This window comes from Mangifera indica, chromosome 17 (assembly GCF_011075055.1).
Source record: "Mangifera indica cultivar Alphonso chromosome 17, CATAS_Mindica_2.1, whole genome shotgun sequence".
NCBI lineage: Eukaryota > Viridiplantae > Streptophyta > Magnoliopsida > Sapindales > Anacardiaceae > Mangifera > Mangifera indica.
In genome coordinates this window covers 10,448,494-10,461,979 of record NC_058153.1, presented here as the reverse complement: position 1 = coordinate 10,461,979, position 13,486 = coordinate 10,448,494, and the positions used below count along the sequence as shown (strand labels likewise).

The following is a 13,486-nucleotide window of genomic DNA, read 5'->3' as shown; positions in this document are numbered from 1 at the left end:
GAAAATCACCATTAACATTCAATCAATAAGTTATAATTCTACTCAATCATATATTTTGTTAAGGAGAAGGTTAGCCTACTAACCTTTCTTCTAACAGTGTGAATGTCTTCATGGGGCAAGAGTTCGATCCCCCAATTCACAATGATCTTCCCTGGCTAAATCCTTGCTTGGCTCACCCTCACAATGCTCAACTTTTTTGAAAAATATGCAAGAATGTGTGCCAAAATGCTTCTGGATATGTTTTTTTTTTTGTTTGTTGAATAACATGATACATAGACATGTATGTTATTACTCATTAAAGGCATGTTCCAAAATCCCCGTGAAATGCATCTTTATCCAAAAATTCAAAAACATTGATAATGCACAAGTGTGTATACCTCCTTATGTAGATGTGTATGTCATCCAAACTTAGCCAATTTATGCAAAATGTATGGAAAAAGACTATTTTGCCCCTTGCCACAATATACACGGGTGTGTGACCACCCCATACAGTCGTGCATCATGTTTTCAATAGGTTTGCATACTTATACATCATTAAGCACAAATAATTACACATAAGGCTTAAAGACCAAAATATCCTTAGACATACTAATGGGAGTTATAGGTGATCTCAAGTCTAAAGATCACATGTATCTTCGTTCACTAAAAAGATATTTTCTATTAACATTGGAACAACCATCCATAAGGAATCCTTTTAATGGGTCAATCTGCTAGGCACATCTACAATGTGCATCCATATATTACATTAAGTTGTTAACAAATAACTTTGACACATAAGAACTATTATCATCTTTTGATGAAGTTATTCAATATTATGATAACTTTATCACTATTACTCATGCTTTTTATCATGGTAATATCAGAGTTATATATATTTTAAGAAAAACCATCTATTGTGCACATAGATTTTTCATGATCAGGTGCTAAGCATTGGTACCCTCATCACGGTTTAACTATTTTTAAGACAATTATTTAGTTAATACAAAATACAAATAATATAAATTTCATTTTTATTAATTAAATAGCAATGGTGTGACAATTGGCTCAAGAGCTACCTAACAATAAGCACCTAGTTTTGAGTACTTAATTAGGTATTCAAATGATGTATCATCATATGATTAAATATTACTTTATCCTTGTTTCGAAATCACCCAACATCTGAGTCTGCAATTGAATGCTCAAAACTCGGTGTGCATAGTTTTATTCATATTAGTCAACTCTATAATTTAAATAAATCTTGACCATCAATATAATCCATTATCCTAAATTTAAGATCCCATGATGAAAAAACATCAAGATGTCCTGATAAGAGAAAATTATAATTTTATATATATATATGTGTGTGTGCGCGTGTGAGATATATATATATATATATATATATATATATATATATATATATATATATATATATATATATATATATATATATATATATATATATATGTATGAATGAGTGTGTGTGTGTGTGTGTATCATAGCCCTTAATCCTCATCAAATAAGTGAACTAGAAAAATGGTTATTCTTCACAAGAAATAGTGCTGGAATGTCTTATTAAACGGTATTATTACAAGGACATTATTAAAAAAAAATCAAGTGAAGAAAAGTGGATTGGCTGAGGCTTATTCAAAAGTCTACTTGTGGAAACAAATGTGCAATCGCAAATTGTATTGCAGCTTGGACAAATGCTAGAGTTGGTGAAACCGCGTATATTAATTCTATAAAATTGATGGGCTAAGAATTTTCCATGTTTTCTTCCATATCTTATCAACAAGTGTAGAAATTGTGATAGCGGGAAAGACTTGGAAATCCACCAGAAGTGGGGTCTCATTATATTATAAATGGAGTTAAGGCAGTGTGTTGTGAGTCACAAGAGCATTTTATAGTTTACTAATTCTTATCATAGATGGGTTGTAAGTGGCTTTTGGTGTTGTTAGTAGTGAAATTGGTTTGTTTCGGTGAGGGGTGTTGGGATGAAGAGAGAAGAGCTCTTTTGCAACTGAAACCACTTTTTTATGATTCTTCTTATGACTGGGTGGAGAATTTAGACTGTTGTAAATGGGAAAGACTTATTTGTGACAACGTCACCAACCGAGTCATCCAACTCAATCTTTATTCAACAAGAGACAGGGAATTGGAAGAGTGGTTTCTAAATGCATCATTGTTTTCTCCTCTCCAACAATTACAACGGTTGAACTTAAGTGGCAATAATATAGTCGGTTTTATTGTAAATGAAGGTCACTTTCCTTTCTCCCTTTAGCTGTATTATTTTTACATGTACAACTATTTTTAGTTTTTTGTAAATTTTTTTGCATCTACCTAGTATCATATGATTTTAATAAAACGATTTCTTATTATTAACAAAAAAAAAAATTATACAAGGACTTAAAAAAAAATTATAGACTTTCCAATTTATAATAATAATAATTTTGTGATACATTACATGATTATATATATGAAACAATTTATTTGCTTGAAAATGTTTGAGTATTTGCAGGTTCCGAGAGTCTATCAAAGTTGACAAACTTAGAGCAATTGGATTTAAGTTACAACAAATTCAGTAATAATGTCTTACAATTTCTAGTAGGTCCTCCCTCATTAAAATATTTGTCTCTAGAGGGGAATAATTTGAATGGGATTCTTGATGTTGAAGGTAAGGATGATAAAATTCCTCTTCTTATAATAATTTTTTATTAATTAATTTTGTCTTATTTATCTGTAGGATTATATGCCTTGAAAAATTTAGAGGAGGTGAACTTGATGCATAATAAGATTGACAAATTTATCAATTCTAAAGGTAATGAGAATATTTATATATATACACACGCATGCACACAAACTAATGTAACAATATTTAATTGGATAATACAAGATTTATTTTTTCTCTCACTTTAAAATCACTTAATTATATATTATCACACTAGATTATATGTATAAATAAATTAATAAAATTTATTTGTATATATAATATTTCTTGGTAATGATAAAAAAAATTTAACAAACAATTTTATGGTAAGAAGAAAGATAATTTTTTTTTATTTAACGGAAGTTTATTTAAACTCTCAAAGCCTAACTTGGAAATGTGGGATAAATTAAATAAATAAATATTTTTCTGTTCCATAAATATTTTTTACAAATAATAAAACATAATTCTTGAGTATAATTTTCTCTTTTTTTTAAATTTATTTTTATGAAAGAAAAACTTAGGTTAATGACTAGAAACTGTCAAGCCCATATTGTTTTATTTAAGCTTTCTTCTTTTTCTTCTTTTTTTTAAAAACCATTAAACACAATTCTTGAGGCTAATTCTAATATTTTTTATTAAAGAAAAAAATGTTTAATAAATCTTTATACTCCCACTGGTAAAACTATATATATATCATTTTTCTAATTTCCAAAATGTGAGAATGAGTTTTAATCTTGTTTGTTAAATGAATGAAACTTCAATAGACAATAAATTCATTTGTAAAGTTCAACTTTTGGTATTACATTGAAAATTGTTCATGATAAATTCAGTATTTTAACTTACAGATTATAAAGAATTGAAGAAGTTACATGTCCTTCATCTAAGAGACATGAAAACCGCTAATGCAACTGCCCTTTTCCTATCAACATTGGTGTCATTCCCATCTCTAAGGACACTTGACCTTTCACAAAATAATTTTAAACGAACATTTATTGATCGAGGTAAAACAAAATTAAAGTTATGAGATGATGTTAAAATAAAATAATTGATGATATTTAATATGTTTCACTGTGTTCAGCAGAGTTCCACAATTTAACCAGTCTGGAAGACTTGATGTTGGATAATTCCAAGCTCCATATAAGTTTTTTACAAATTGTTGCGACTTCTACTTCATTGAAATATTTGTCAATGACATCTTGTGAATTAAATGACTTCTCTAATGATCAAGGTAATTTAGAATTAGTTTTGTTTACTTTGATTCATATATATAAGACAAGTAAAAGATAGATATGGTTTCAAACTTATTCTTCTATTTATATATATATATATATATATATATATATATATATATATATATATATATATATATTTAAGTTTGTGCATTGAACACCTCATATAATTCTTGATAACTATGTGAAGTATCTCACATTGGTTAACAATTAAGTCAAGTATGTGACATAAGTATGAAGAAAAGTTTCACTTGATAAAATAGTTTTTAAAGTAGCAGAGGCCCAATAATTTGTTTGGTAGGCCTAATAATTAATTCATGTTGGAGCATTAATTCTAATGGCATCAATTTCAGCATCATTCTCTGCTTATGGTTTCTCCCCTTTTTTTTCATTTCACATAAATTCTTGTGCTCTTTTGCTCATGTGTGATTGTTTTGGTGTTGCTTTAATTATTTGATTTCTAGGTTTTTGCATGACAAGTGATATTAGAGCTAGGTTTAAGAATAATTCTATCCAAAGTTTTTGGGGAGGTAATGGTCCATATGATTCCAACTCTAGCTTTGAAAAAATTTCATCGTTGAGGCCCAGTAGGTTTGACAAATTTATTGCCTTATTGGTCTGGTTAAAAGGAGGTTAGTATTGGGTTTGTTGTGAGTGATGTTGGAGCAATGATCTAATATGTTATTAAGAGAGGATTGTTAAGTATCTCACAATTAAGAATTAAGTTAGTTCTGTAGTATATAAATGTAAGAGAAAGTTTTACCCCTTGAGCTAGTTTTTGGGGTAAGAGATAACTAATAACACTTTTGCTAAGCTTATCAGATTACTCAAAGTATTAATGAATTTTTTATACACAGAAAATTATTTGTATGCAAGTTAGATATGAAAATGAAATGTTCAAAAAATGAGATCAAATATTAATTTGTATACATATAGAAAATATATCTTCTTTTTATTATAACACTTATGGAATTCCAAAAAGGGGATTAAATATTTATAATTTAATCAATCAGGCTTTTAGTTAGCCTTAACTGATGGCCATAAGGCTCATAACAAAATGGATTGGATTGAAATCATTTTACTATTCAAGTCCACCTCATTTAATCTTTAAAATTAACAAAATTGTTTAGTATTCTACAAAAATTTAAGTAGATTGTGCAATTGAGCTTAATTTATATTTATTTTTTCAAAACGTAATATGATTTTCAGGATGCATGAGTTTTATTAAATCACAATAATTCATGTCAATATGTGTAGGTCCAATCAATTTCAAGACTTTGGAAAGTTTGTTCATGGACCATTCTACTCTCAATATCAGGTTTTCCAAAATATTTGGACTGAAAACTTCTATTAAGAAATTATCATTATCTAATTGTGGACTCACTGGCACATTATATGATCAAGGTTAGTAATTTTGTTTATATACTCTCTATTCCCAGACCCCAAAATATATTTAAACTAGATGTCAAAGTCAGGCTTCTTTATATTAAAGATATGACGAGCATATGATGAAATTATAAGTATTAAAGCATAAAAAGTGGCTCTTTTAAGCTCGAAGATTGCTATTTCATCAAAGTAATTCATGATGAGTTTGATCACTTGTATTAATTGAAGAAATTGAAATAATAAACATTGACAAATTAAAGTTGGAAATTTGATCTACTAATATTTTCTATAATATTTTTTATTATATATTACCGTAATTAAACAGTATGTTTTATTTCAGGCTTGTGTGAGATGGTCTATTTGCAAGAGTTGTATATTGACTACAATGATATACGGGGTATCTTACCTCTGTGCCTTGCAAATTTGACTTCAATTCAACAATTAGACATCTCATCAAATCAAATTGCTGGAAATATCACTTCATCTCCCCTTAAGGATCTAGGGTCCATCAAAGTGCTTTATATTTCAGACAATCTCTTTCAAATCCCAATTTCACTCTATCCATTTTTTAACCTTTCAAACCTTAAAGATTTCAAGAGTGAAAAAAATCAATTATATGTTGAGACTAATTCATACTCTTTGACCCCAAAATTCCAATTAAATTCCATAACATTGTCTAGTGATGGAAGTGTTGGCACTTATCCTGAGTTTCTCCATCATCAAAATGACTTGAGACAGGTTCACCTCTCTCACATTAACTTGAGTGGAAATTTTCCTCATTGGTTATTGCATAATAATGCCCAATTAGAAACACTTTGTCTAGTTGATGATTTTCTTTTAGGAACTTTTCAATTACCATTTGAGGCTCATATGCATTTAAAAACATTAGATGTCTCCTACAATTTCTTCAATGGTCAAATTCCAAAGGAGATTGGTGCAAAACTACCAAACCTAATGTCTTTAAACATGTCTAAAAATGGTTTCAATTGTAGTATTCCATCTTCTTTTGGTGATATGAAGTCATTGAGAATTTTGGACTTATCTAACAATAACTTGTTTGGTGGAATACCTGAACACTTGGCCAGGGGTTGTATCTCACTAGAAATACTTTGTCTATCAAACAACAATTTGAAAGGTGATATCTTCTCCAATAATTTGAACTTGGTAAAATTGTTATGGTTACAATTGGATAGAAATCATTTTAGTGGAAAGATCCCAGAAAGCTTGTTAAATTGCTCCTCTTTAGAAGTATTGTTTCTCAATGATAATCATCTTTCGGGCAAGATCCCAAGATGGCTTGGAAATCTATCATATTTGGTTGATATGGTGATGCATAATAATCAGTTTGAAGGTCTACTTCCAAATGAACTTTGTGAATTAAATTTTCTTCAAATTTTGGACCTTTCAATGAACAATATCTCTGGAAGATTACCATCTTGTTTTGGTACTTCAAGTATTAAAACGCTTCACTTGTCAAGAAATAGATTACAGGGACAACTAAAAGATGCCTTCTACATTAATAGTCCTTCCTTGGTGATCTTAGATCTTAGCTATAACCTCTTAGAAGGGGAAATTCCAGGTTGGATTGGGAAACTCTCTTCTTTAAGTTACTTGATCTTACATAGCAATAAGCTTGACGGTGAATTACCAACTCAATTGTGTGATTTGGGAGAGCTACGCTTGATAGATCTTTCAAATAACAATTTTCATGGTAAAATTCCTTCTTGCTTATATTTTACTGCTCTCCAAAAAGGAAATGGGAATGATGAAACTTTAACTTCTAGCTTAGAGGATGGAGGTATATATGGTAGTGCAAAATGGCTTCGAAGGGAAAGTCAAGAATCTATAGAATTCACAACAAAACGTGTATCATACACTTATCATGGAAGAATCCTCCGATATATGTCTGGAATTGATCTTTCATGCAATCAATTGTCTGATGGAATTCCTCATACAATAGGAAATCTTACCAGGATGTATGCTCTCAATCTTTCTCATAATAATTTGGGAGGATCAATCCCAATGACAATCTCAAATCTTCAACAAATTGAGAGCTTAGATCTTTCCTATAACAATCTAAATGGAGAAATTCCTCCTAAACTAGTAGAGTTATACTGTTTGTCTACTTTCAGTGTGGCATATAATAATTTATCTGGCCAAACACCTGAAAGAACTAAACAATTTGTAACGTTTGAAGAGGATAGTTATGATGGGAATCCTCTTCTTTGTGGATTACCATTGAACAAAAGTTGCAACGTGTTGGAGTCACCATCATTGGCATCAAAAGCTTCATCAGGTAATAAAGAAGATGATAGTTTTTTTATTTACATGAACATTTTCTATATAGTTGTGCTTTTAGCAATTTTCAGGATTTTTTATGTGAATCCATATTGACAACGAATTTGGTTTTTTCTTGTGAAAATATGGATGCTATAACAAATCTCAAAACATGAACATCTATGGGTTAATCATAACAAAAGCTATTTGTTTTAATTGTTAAATATTAGTGCCTAGCTAGTTCTGACTAGCCAATATTAAAGTTCTAAAAGCATTTCTACACTCTGATTAATTTAAATTTAATGATCCAGCACCATCCTTACCTGTCGGGTAAATTTTTTTTCGCTGTTTTGGTAGTGCAGATCCTACAATATTGAAATGGATGGGGATTTCACTTGTTGTATTTCCTGCCTTTATGATAACACTTGTCTTGGCTATATTTTTCTTTATTAGATGGAGAAGACTTCGACTAGAAGGTGATACATATTTAGAATTAACAATGAGAAGCAAATATTATTATTATTTTTATCGAATGCCAAGCTGATCAACCTTTTCTGTGTTGATGTCCAAATTACAGCCAAGTTTCTATTTGATTTAATGAGTGAAGCAAAGGAGCTTGAGATTGATGGAAAGAAAGGCTCCAATTTGAAAGTATATAGAGTATCATGCATTATGCTTGCTACAAATAACTTTTCATCTCAAAATAAACTTGGAGAGGGTGGTTTTGGACCTGTTTACAAGGTAAATTTATAGACCTAAAATGACAAAAACTGTTTCCACATAGATTTTTATCTCTAGCACATTATGCAAGTAATAAAACTATATATACACAATTGTGTACATAAATAATATGTCATTATATAGTAAAGTAATTTTAAATTAAAAATAAAATAATATTCAATTATAATGACATATCATTTGTATAACTAATTGTACACTTAAAAATGTATATGTATAGCATTGCTCTTATGTAGTATGTCTCATTTATCATGATGTTAGGGTATGTTGCCTGATGGACAAGAGGTAGCAGTAAAGAGGCTGTCTGGAAGATCCAAGCAAGGACTATTGGAATTTAAGAATGAGCTAATAGTAGTGGCTAAATTACAACACACCAATCTGGTGCGACTCTTGGGTTTTTGCATCCAAGGGAAAGAGAAAATTTTGGTCTACGAATACATGCCGAATAAAAGCTTGGACACATATATTTTTGGTTAATATGCAGATTTCTCTTACTTAATATTGAAACTTCTTTGCTTCATTATTAAGTTGAGACGTTTTCGAACTTGTTTTATTTTTATAACAGATGAATCTAAAAGGATGTTGTTTGATTGGAGCAAATGTTTCAACATCATTAGTGAAATAGCTCAGGGGCTGCTTTATTTGCACAAGTACTCAAGACTCAAAATAATCCATAGAGATTTGAAAGCAAGCAATATATTACTTGACACAAATATGAATCCTAAGATTTCTGACTTTGGTATGGCAAAGATTTTCACTACTACTGGATCTGTTGCAAATACGAATAGAATTGCTGGTACACGGTGAGTAATAAAGATGAACAATGCTATTTACACCCAATTTTGAGTACCCAATTAGGTATCCAAATAACATGTCATCGTATGATTAAGTGTTATTGAATTAAATACCTAATTACATGATGACATATCATTTGAATACTCAATTGAGTGCATAAAGCAAATACAAGGAAAGTTGTTGAAACTTGATCATTCATTTAGTTACATACTAACTGTTTGTTCTCCTCATATGAATGAAACCTATCAAGTGGTTATATGGCTCCAGAGTATGCTATAGGTGGCCTTTTCTCAGATAAATCTGATGTATTCAGTTTCGGTGTTCTAGTTTTAGAGATTATAAGTGGTTACAGGAGCAACAACAATATCTTTTATAATGATCAACCACTCCACCTCATTGGATATGTAAGTTCATGTTGTAGAGTGGCAATTTAATTTGTGTTAAATCCAACATGCATTTACACAATTATTATCATTCATGCATCTCAATAATAGACTTTAATGGTTCTGAGTGACACAGGCATGGCAATTGTGGAAGGAAGATGTAGCCATGGAACTAATGAATCCAACACTAAGTGTTTCATACTGTCAAGACCAAGTTCTGAAATGCATTAACTTGGCCTTGCTTTGTGTTGAACACAATCCAATTGATAGACCTACAATGCCGGTTGTTATTTCTATGTTAACAAGCGAAGGAGTGACGTTGCCGATGCCAAAACAGCCTGCATTTTCCATTGAAAGGAAGATTGATGTGGACAATCCGAGTGGAATAAACCAGGCAGACAACTGTACAATAAATAATGTGACCATGACTGAGATGCATCCACGATAAAGGTTAAGTCAGACTCAAAACTTTATTTGTACTTCAATTTTTTGGCCAACCAATTGTGATGACAAATCTTTCAGTTTATGATGACAATACACTGTGTGAACAAATAAGACACTTTGTGACCACTTTTTCTGATACATTATGTTTTTGACAAATGACATTAATTAGTTACAAGTCTGGTACGTTTTTGAATCATGTCACAGATAGAACAGGTGAATCATAAGCTAGTATTACAAGTATCAGCAATCAATTGCATTTGGGTTAGTATATAAATTACCCCCTTCTTCATCATTTGACAACTAGGATATTGCAACACATAGATAAATACGGTTAAATCCAGTATTATTATAAGTTTTATCAACAGTTATTTATATTATCAGTATAAACACAAAATAAATGCCAAGAAAATTTGATGATATCGTGACAATTATTTATAACATTTAAAATTGTCATTAAATATATAATAATTTTAATTATTGCTTAAATATAAAACAAACATATTTTTATTCAAATTTCGACCATTTTATTATAGATAACAAAATTACACAATGTCATAAACATAATTGATATTTTAAGTTTTTCTAAAACACATCCAATAGCTTAATTAAAATTTTGTCTAATAAAAAACAAAAACATATAACTCTCAAACCTAGTAAACTCTAATAATTGATGAAATTTTGTTCCAAATGATCAATCAATTCATACTAAGCAACATAGAAAATATAGAGAAGAGAAAACTATTAATGGATGATAGAAGTAAATTTGGCAAAAAGACATATCCAAATAGGAGTGAAAAGGAGAAATTCAATAATACTTGAATCAGTTGAAAAATGATCTAAGTGAGAAAATATGGTCAATTGTAAGAAGTATTAATAAGTAGAGCTTGAACATTCATTTCACTGGTTCAAAACTTAAAAGATCATTTAAACAATTGATTCTCCTCCCTGTAATGACCTAACAAACAAAATTTTTCATCAGTTTTTACATTCCATAATGTGTATAGATATTTGTTTGTATAAATATGTGAATATAGATATATAACCTTATTGTAAAGCCGCAAAGGAAATAAACTCATGTAAAAAAAGTATGCTAACAAAAAAAAGAATATACACATTCTAGATATGCACCTTTTATCATATTCCAATGACAAATTATATGTTAATATGTAGCTGTTCTCACCTCGTTGTTTCATATCAGTTTGTATAGAATCAAGATCCAGAACAAGACCCTCTACCTGAAAACAACAAAGCCAAATTGCAAAACAATACAATGATTGAGTTACAGAAGCAAGAAGTAAAAAGAAAGAAATTTAAGCATGATAATATTATCAATGATCAGACAAGTTTAATTAGTACATTAAAAAGAGCCTCAAGTAGACATTCATAATACTAGACCAAATAATTTTATAAATTTAAATCAAGCAACAATAAATTTAACTATTGACAAACATATCAATAAACATTGCAATGGAAAACAATAATGACAAGAAACAATTCAAAAGCTTAACACAAATATATAGAAAAATTTTATTTTCTCTTCACTACCAGGCATTATTTAAAAAATAATGAGGTCTCTTGGGCATAATTTCAAATTTTTTAACTAAGAAGATTAAGTAAACAACAAATTACAATATAACATCATTCTTCGTACAGTGAATGGTTTTATTTTGCTGAAGTGGTGGAACTGAATTGTTTTGACCTGTAGAATTGCTTTCAGACGGCTGTGGGATCCCTGAACTTTTTCACTGTACATCAGCAACGCTCACAGAAGTTCCATCAACATTGCGCTTGACAAAGGAATTTCAAATCCCATCGAATCAAATGAAAAGAAACTTATTTGAGTATCAAGCATGAATTGCCATATGACATCCACGAAAAAGGCATCTTCAATATATTGACTCCATACAGCTCCATAATTTCAAAATTAAGAATTTCAAAAACTGAAGCTTCAATAGGAGCACGGAAAGAAGTGGTTCAGAATAAGACTGTCAAAATTTTAATCAATTATAAACAATTTTTTTAAGATATGAGCTGCAAGGAAAAAATAGCTCACAAAGATAAAGGGTAAAACTTCATGCAAAAAAGTAAAGGCAGAGTAGGCTTCCCACCTCACAAATTTCTATATCAAACAAAAAGACACCATAAACAAAAAGTTTCATCATACCTATTATTTCTCAAGCAATTATAAAGTGAAGGCTCCTTTTCTTCACCGATTGCTTAAAAATCATGTGAAGCTCCAGCCTCACATGTTCCAATTTATTTGAGAAACACATATGCATTTGCTCTTGAAATTTCATTACCTGGTGTTTTTTATCCACTCCAGCATTTTATTCCAACCCCTGTTGCCATGGCTGTGATTCTCAGACTCGATAATATCAACAAAGAAAGACAAGACCATAATAACAATTAAGCATCTCACACCAATTTTTACAAACACATAATATGCACAAATAATCAACATTCAAACAATAATACCAACAATTCTAACAATCAACCAATAAATTAAAATCAACCAGACAATTTAATTACCAAATCAAACAAAATAAGGAATAAATGAATTAACAAATTAAAAATCAGAGAGCAAAGAATCCTCTTACAGTTATCGAAGAGCAAAAATTTGTGGAAAAATTACGAGTGGCAAAAATTAGTGGAAGAACCTGAGCGAAGTGAATGGAATCGAATAAAATCCCAAAATCACAATAATATACCAGTCTGTGCTTCGAAAATCGAATAAAATCCCAAAAATTTTATACGTTGATGACTACACGGTTGTTCACTGGCTTGCTCATAAGCACGGGGTGATCTCCAAGACCTAGTGTTACGTTTTGAGAATCTCCTTTGGCGGCTTCTTAGAAGCTGATTATAAATTGACTGCCAATAAGCTGAGGACAGGCTTAGAAGAACTCATGAAATACAACATCGTTCCCTAACTCTATATGTAATTCGACTGAATATAGAAATGGATAATGGACCTTAACCCATTTTCCGAAACCAAACATCAAATTATAACTAAAAACATAAAATTTTAAGTTATAACAATAATCAACTAAAATACAGTACCAAAACTTTAGCATCATCTACGCCAGATTTTATTTCCAAAACCTTTTCCTTCTTCTGATATGTAAAATTGAAGTACCAAGAAATTGATATTTGAGTTAGATATAAAGAGTGTTTGAGTATGATAACACCTGTATCGGAAAGAAGAGAAGCTGACTTGCATTTCTGGAAAGATTTGCTGAGAGCTCGTAGTACTGGCATTCGTATCCTTCAAACCTAAAGTCGGGCCAATTATCGAAACGGTTATTTTACTAATTTATAATTCAATTGATTTGATCGATTCAACTGTAGAATCGATCAGTTCCTTCAAATAATTTATTGCATGTTTTAAATATTTTTTAAATTTAATCAAATTTAAATTAAATAATATTTATTTATGATAGATTCAAATAAATTATTCAAATTTATAATTTTATTTAATTTCAATTTATAATTAAATAGATAATTCAAATTTATAATTTTATTCAAATCAAATTTACGGATAGAACGGATGA

The 13,486-nt window shown here is 29.9% G+C and overlaps 2 protein-coding genes and 1 long non-coding RNA gene across 12 annotated transcripts; 2 read left to right on the top strand and 1 right to left on the bottom strand.

Annotated features, from left to right (window-relative positions):
• Positions 1-5,661: 5,661 nt before the first annotated feature.
• LOC123201138 (putative receptor-like protein 16) lies at positions 5,662-7,185 on the top strand (the record flags this gene model as incomplete). Its single annotated transcript, XM_044616600.1, has 1 exon — positions 5,662-7,185. A coding segment is annotated over exon 1 (1,017 nt), but the record flags the coding sequence as incomplete, so codon positions are not given.
• Positions 7,186-7,188: 3 nt separating this feature from the next.
• LOC123201137 (G-type lectin S-receptor-like serine/threonine-protein kinase At4g03230) lies at positions 7,189-10,107 on the top strand. The gene is made up of 7 exons (XM_044616599.1): positions 7,189-7,594; positions 7,938-8,051; positions 8,153-8,316; positions 8,575-8,785; positions 8,879-9,116; positions 9,359-9,512; positions 9,628-10,107. The coding sequence occupies exons 1-7, from the start codon at positions 7,201-7,203 to the stop codon at positions 9,937-9,939; spliced, it is 1,587 nt and encodes a 528-aa protein (XP_044472534.1). The 5' UTR covers positions 7,189-7,200; the 3' UTR covers positions 9,940-10,107.
• On the bottom strand, positions 9,522-13,253 carry LOC123201139. Of its 10 annotated transcripts, none has more exons than XR_006498724.1 (3): positions 11,587-13,237; positions 11,116-11,170; positions 9,522-9,829 (listed from the first exon to the last, which is right to left on the bottom strand). It is a non-coding gene; the product is annotated as an uncharacterized LOC123201139 (long non-coding RNA). The 10 variants fall into 10 exon arrangements; XR_006498720.1 differs by having other exon boundaries at positions 9,759-9,893; positions 11,587-13,236; XR_006498728.1 differs by lacking the exon at positions 9,522-9,829 and adding an exon at positions 10,032-10,235.
• Between the last annotated feature and the right edge of the window lie 233 nt (positions 13,254-13,486).

Bases quoted from the DNA above. Each gene is read 5' to 3' on its own strand.
- LOC123201137 (XM_044616599.1), top strand. From the start codon at position 7,201: ATGTCTGGAATTGATCTTTCATGCAATCAATTGTCTGATGGAATTCCT. The intron at 8,317-8,574 runs GTAAATTTATAG...TCATGATGTTAG, and splicing joins GTTTTGGACCTGTTTACAAG to GGTATGTTGCCTGATGGACA. The intron at 9,513-9,627 runs GTAAGTTCATGT...TGAGTGACACAG, and splicing joins CACTCCACCTCATTGGATAT to GCATGGCAATTGTGGAAGGA.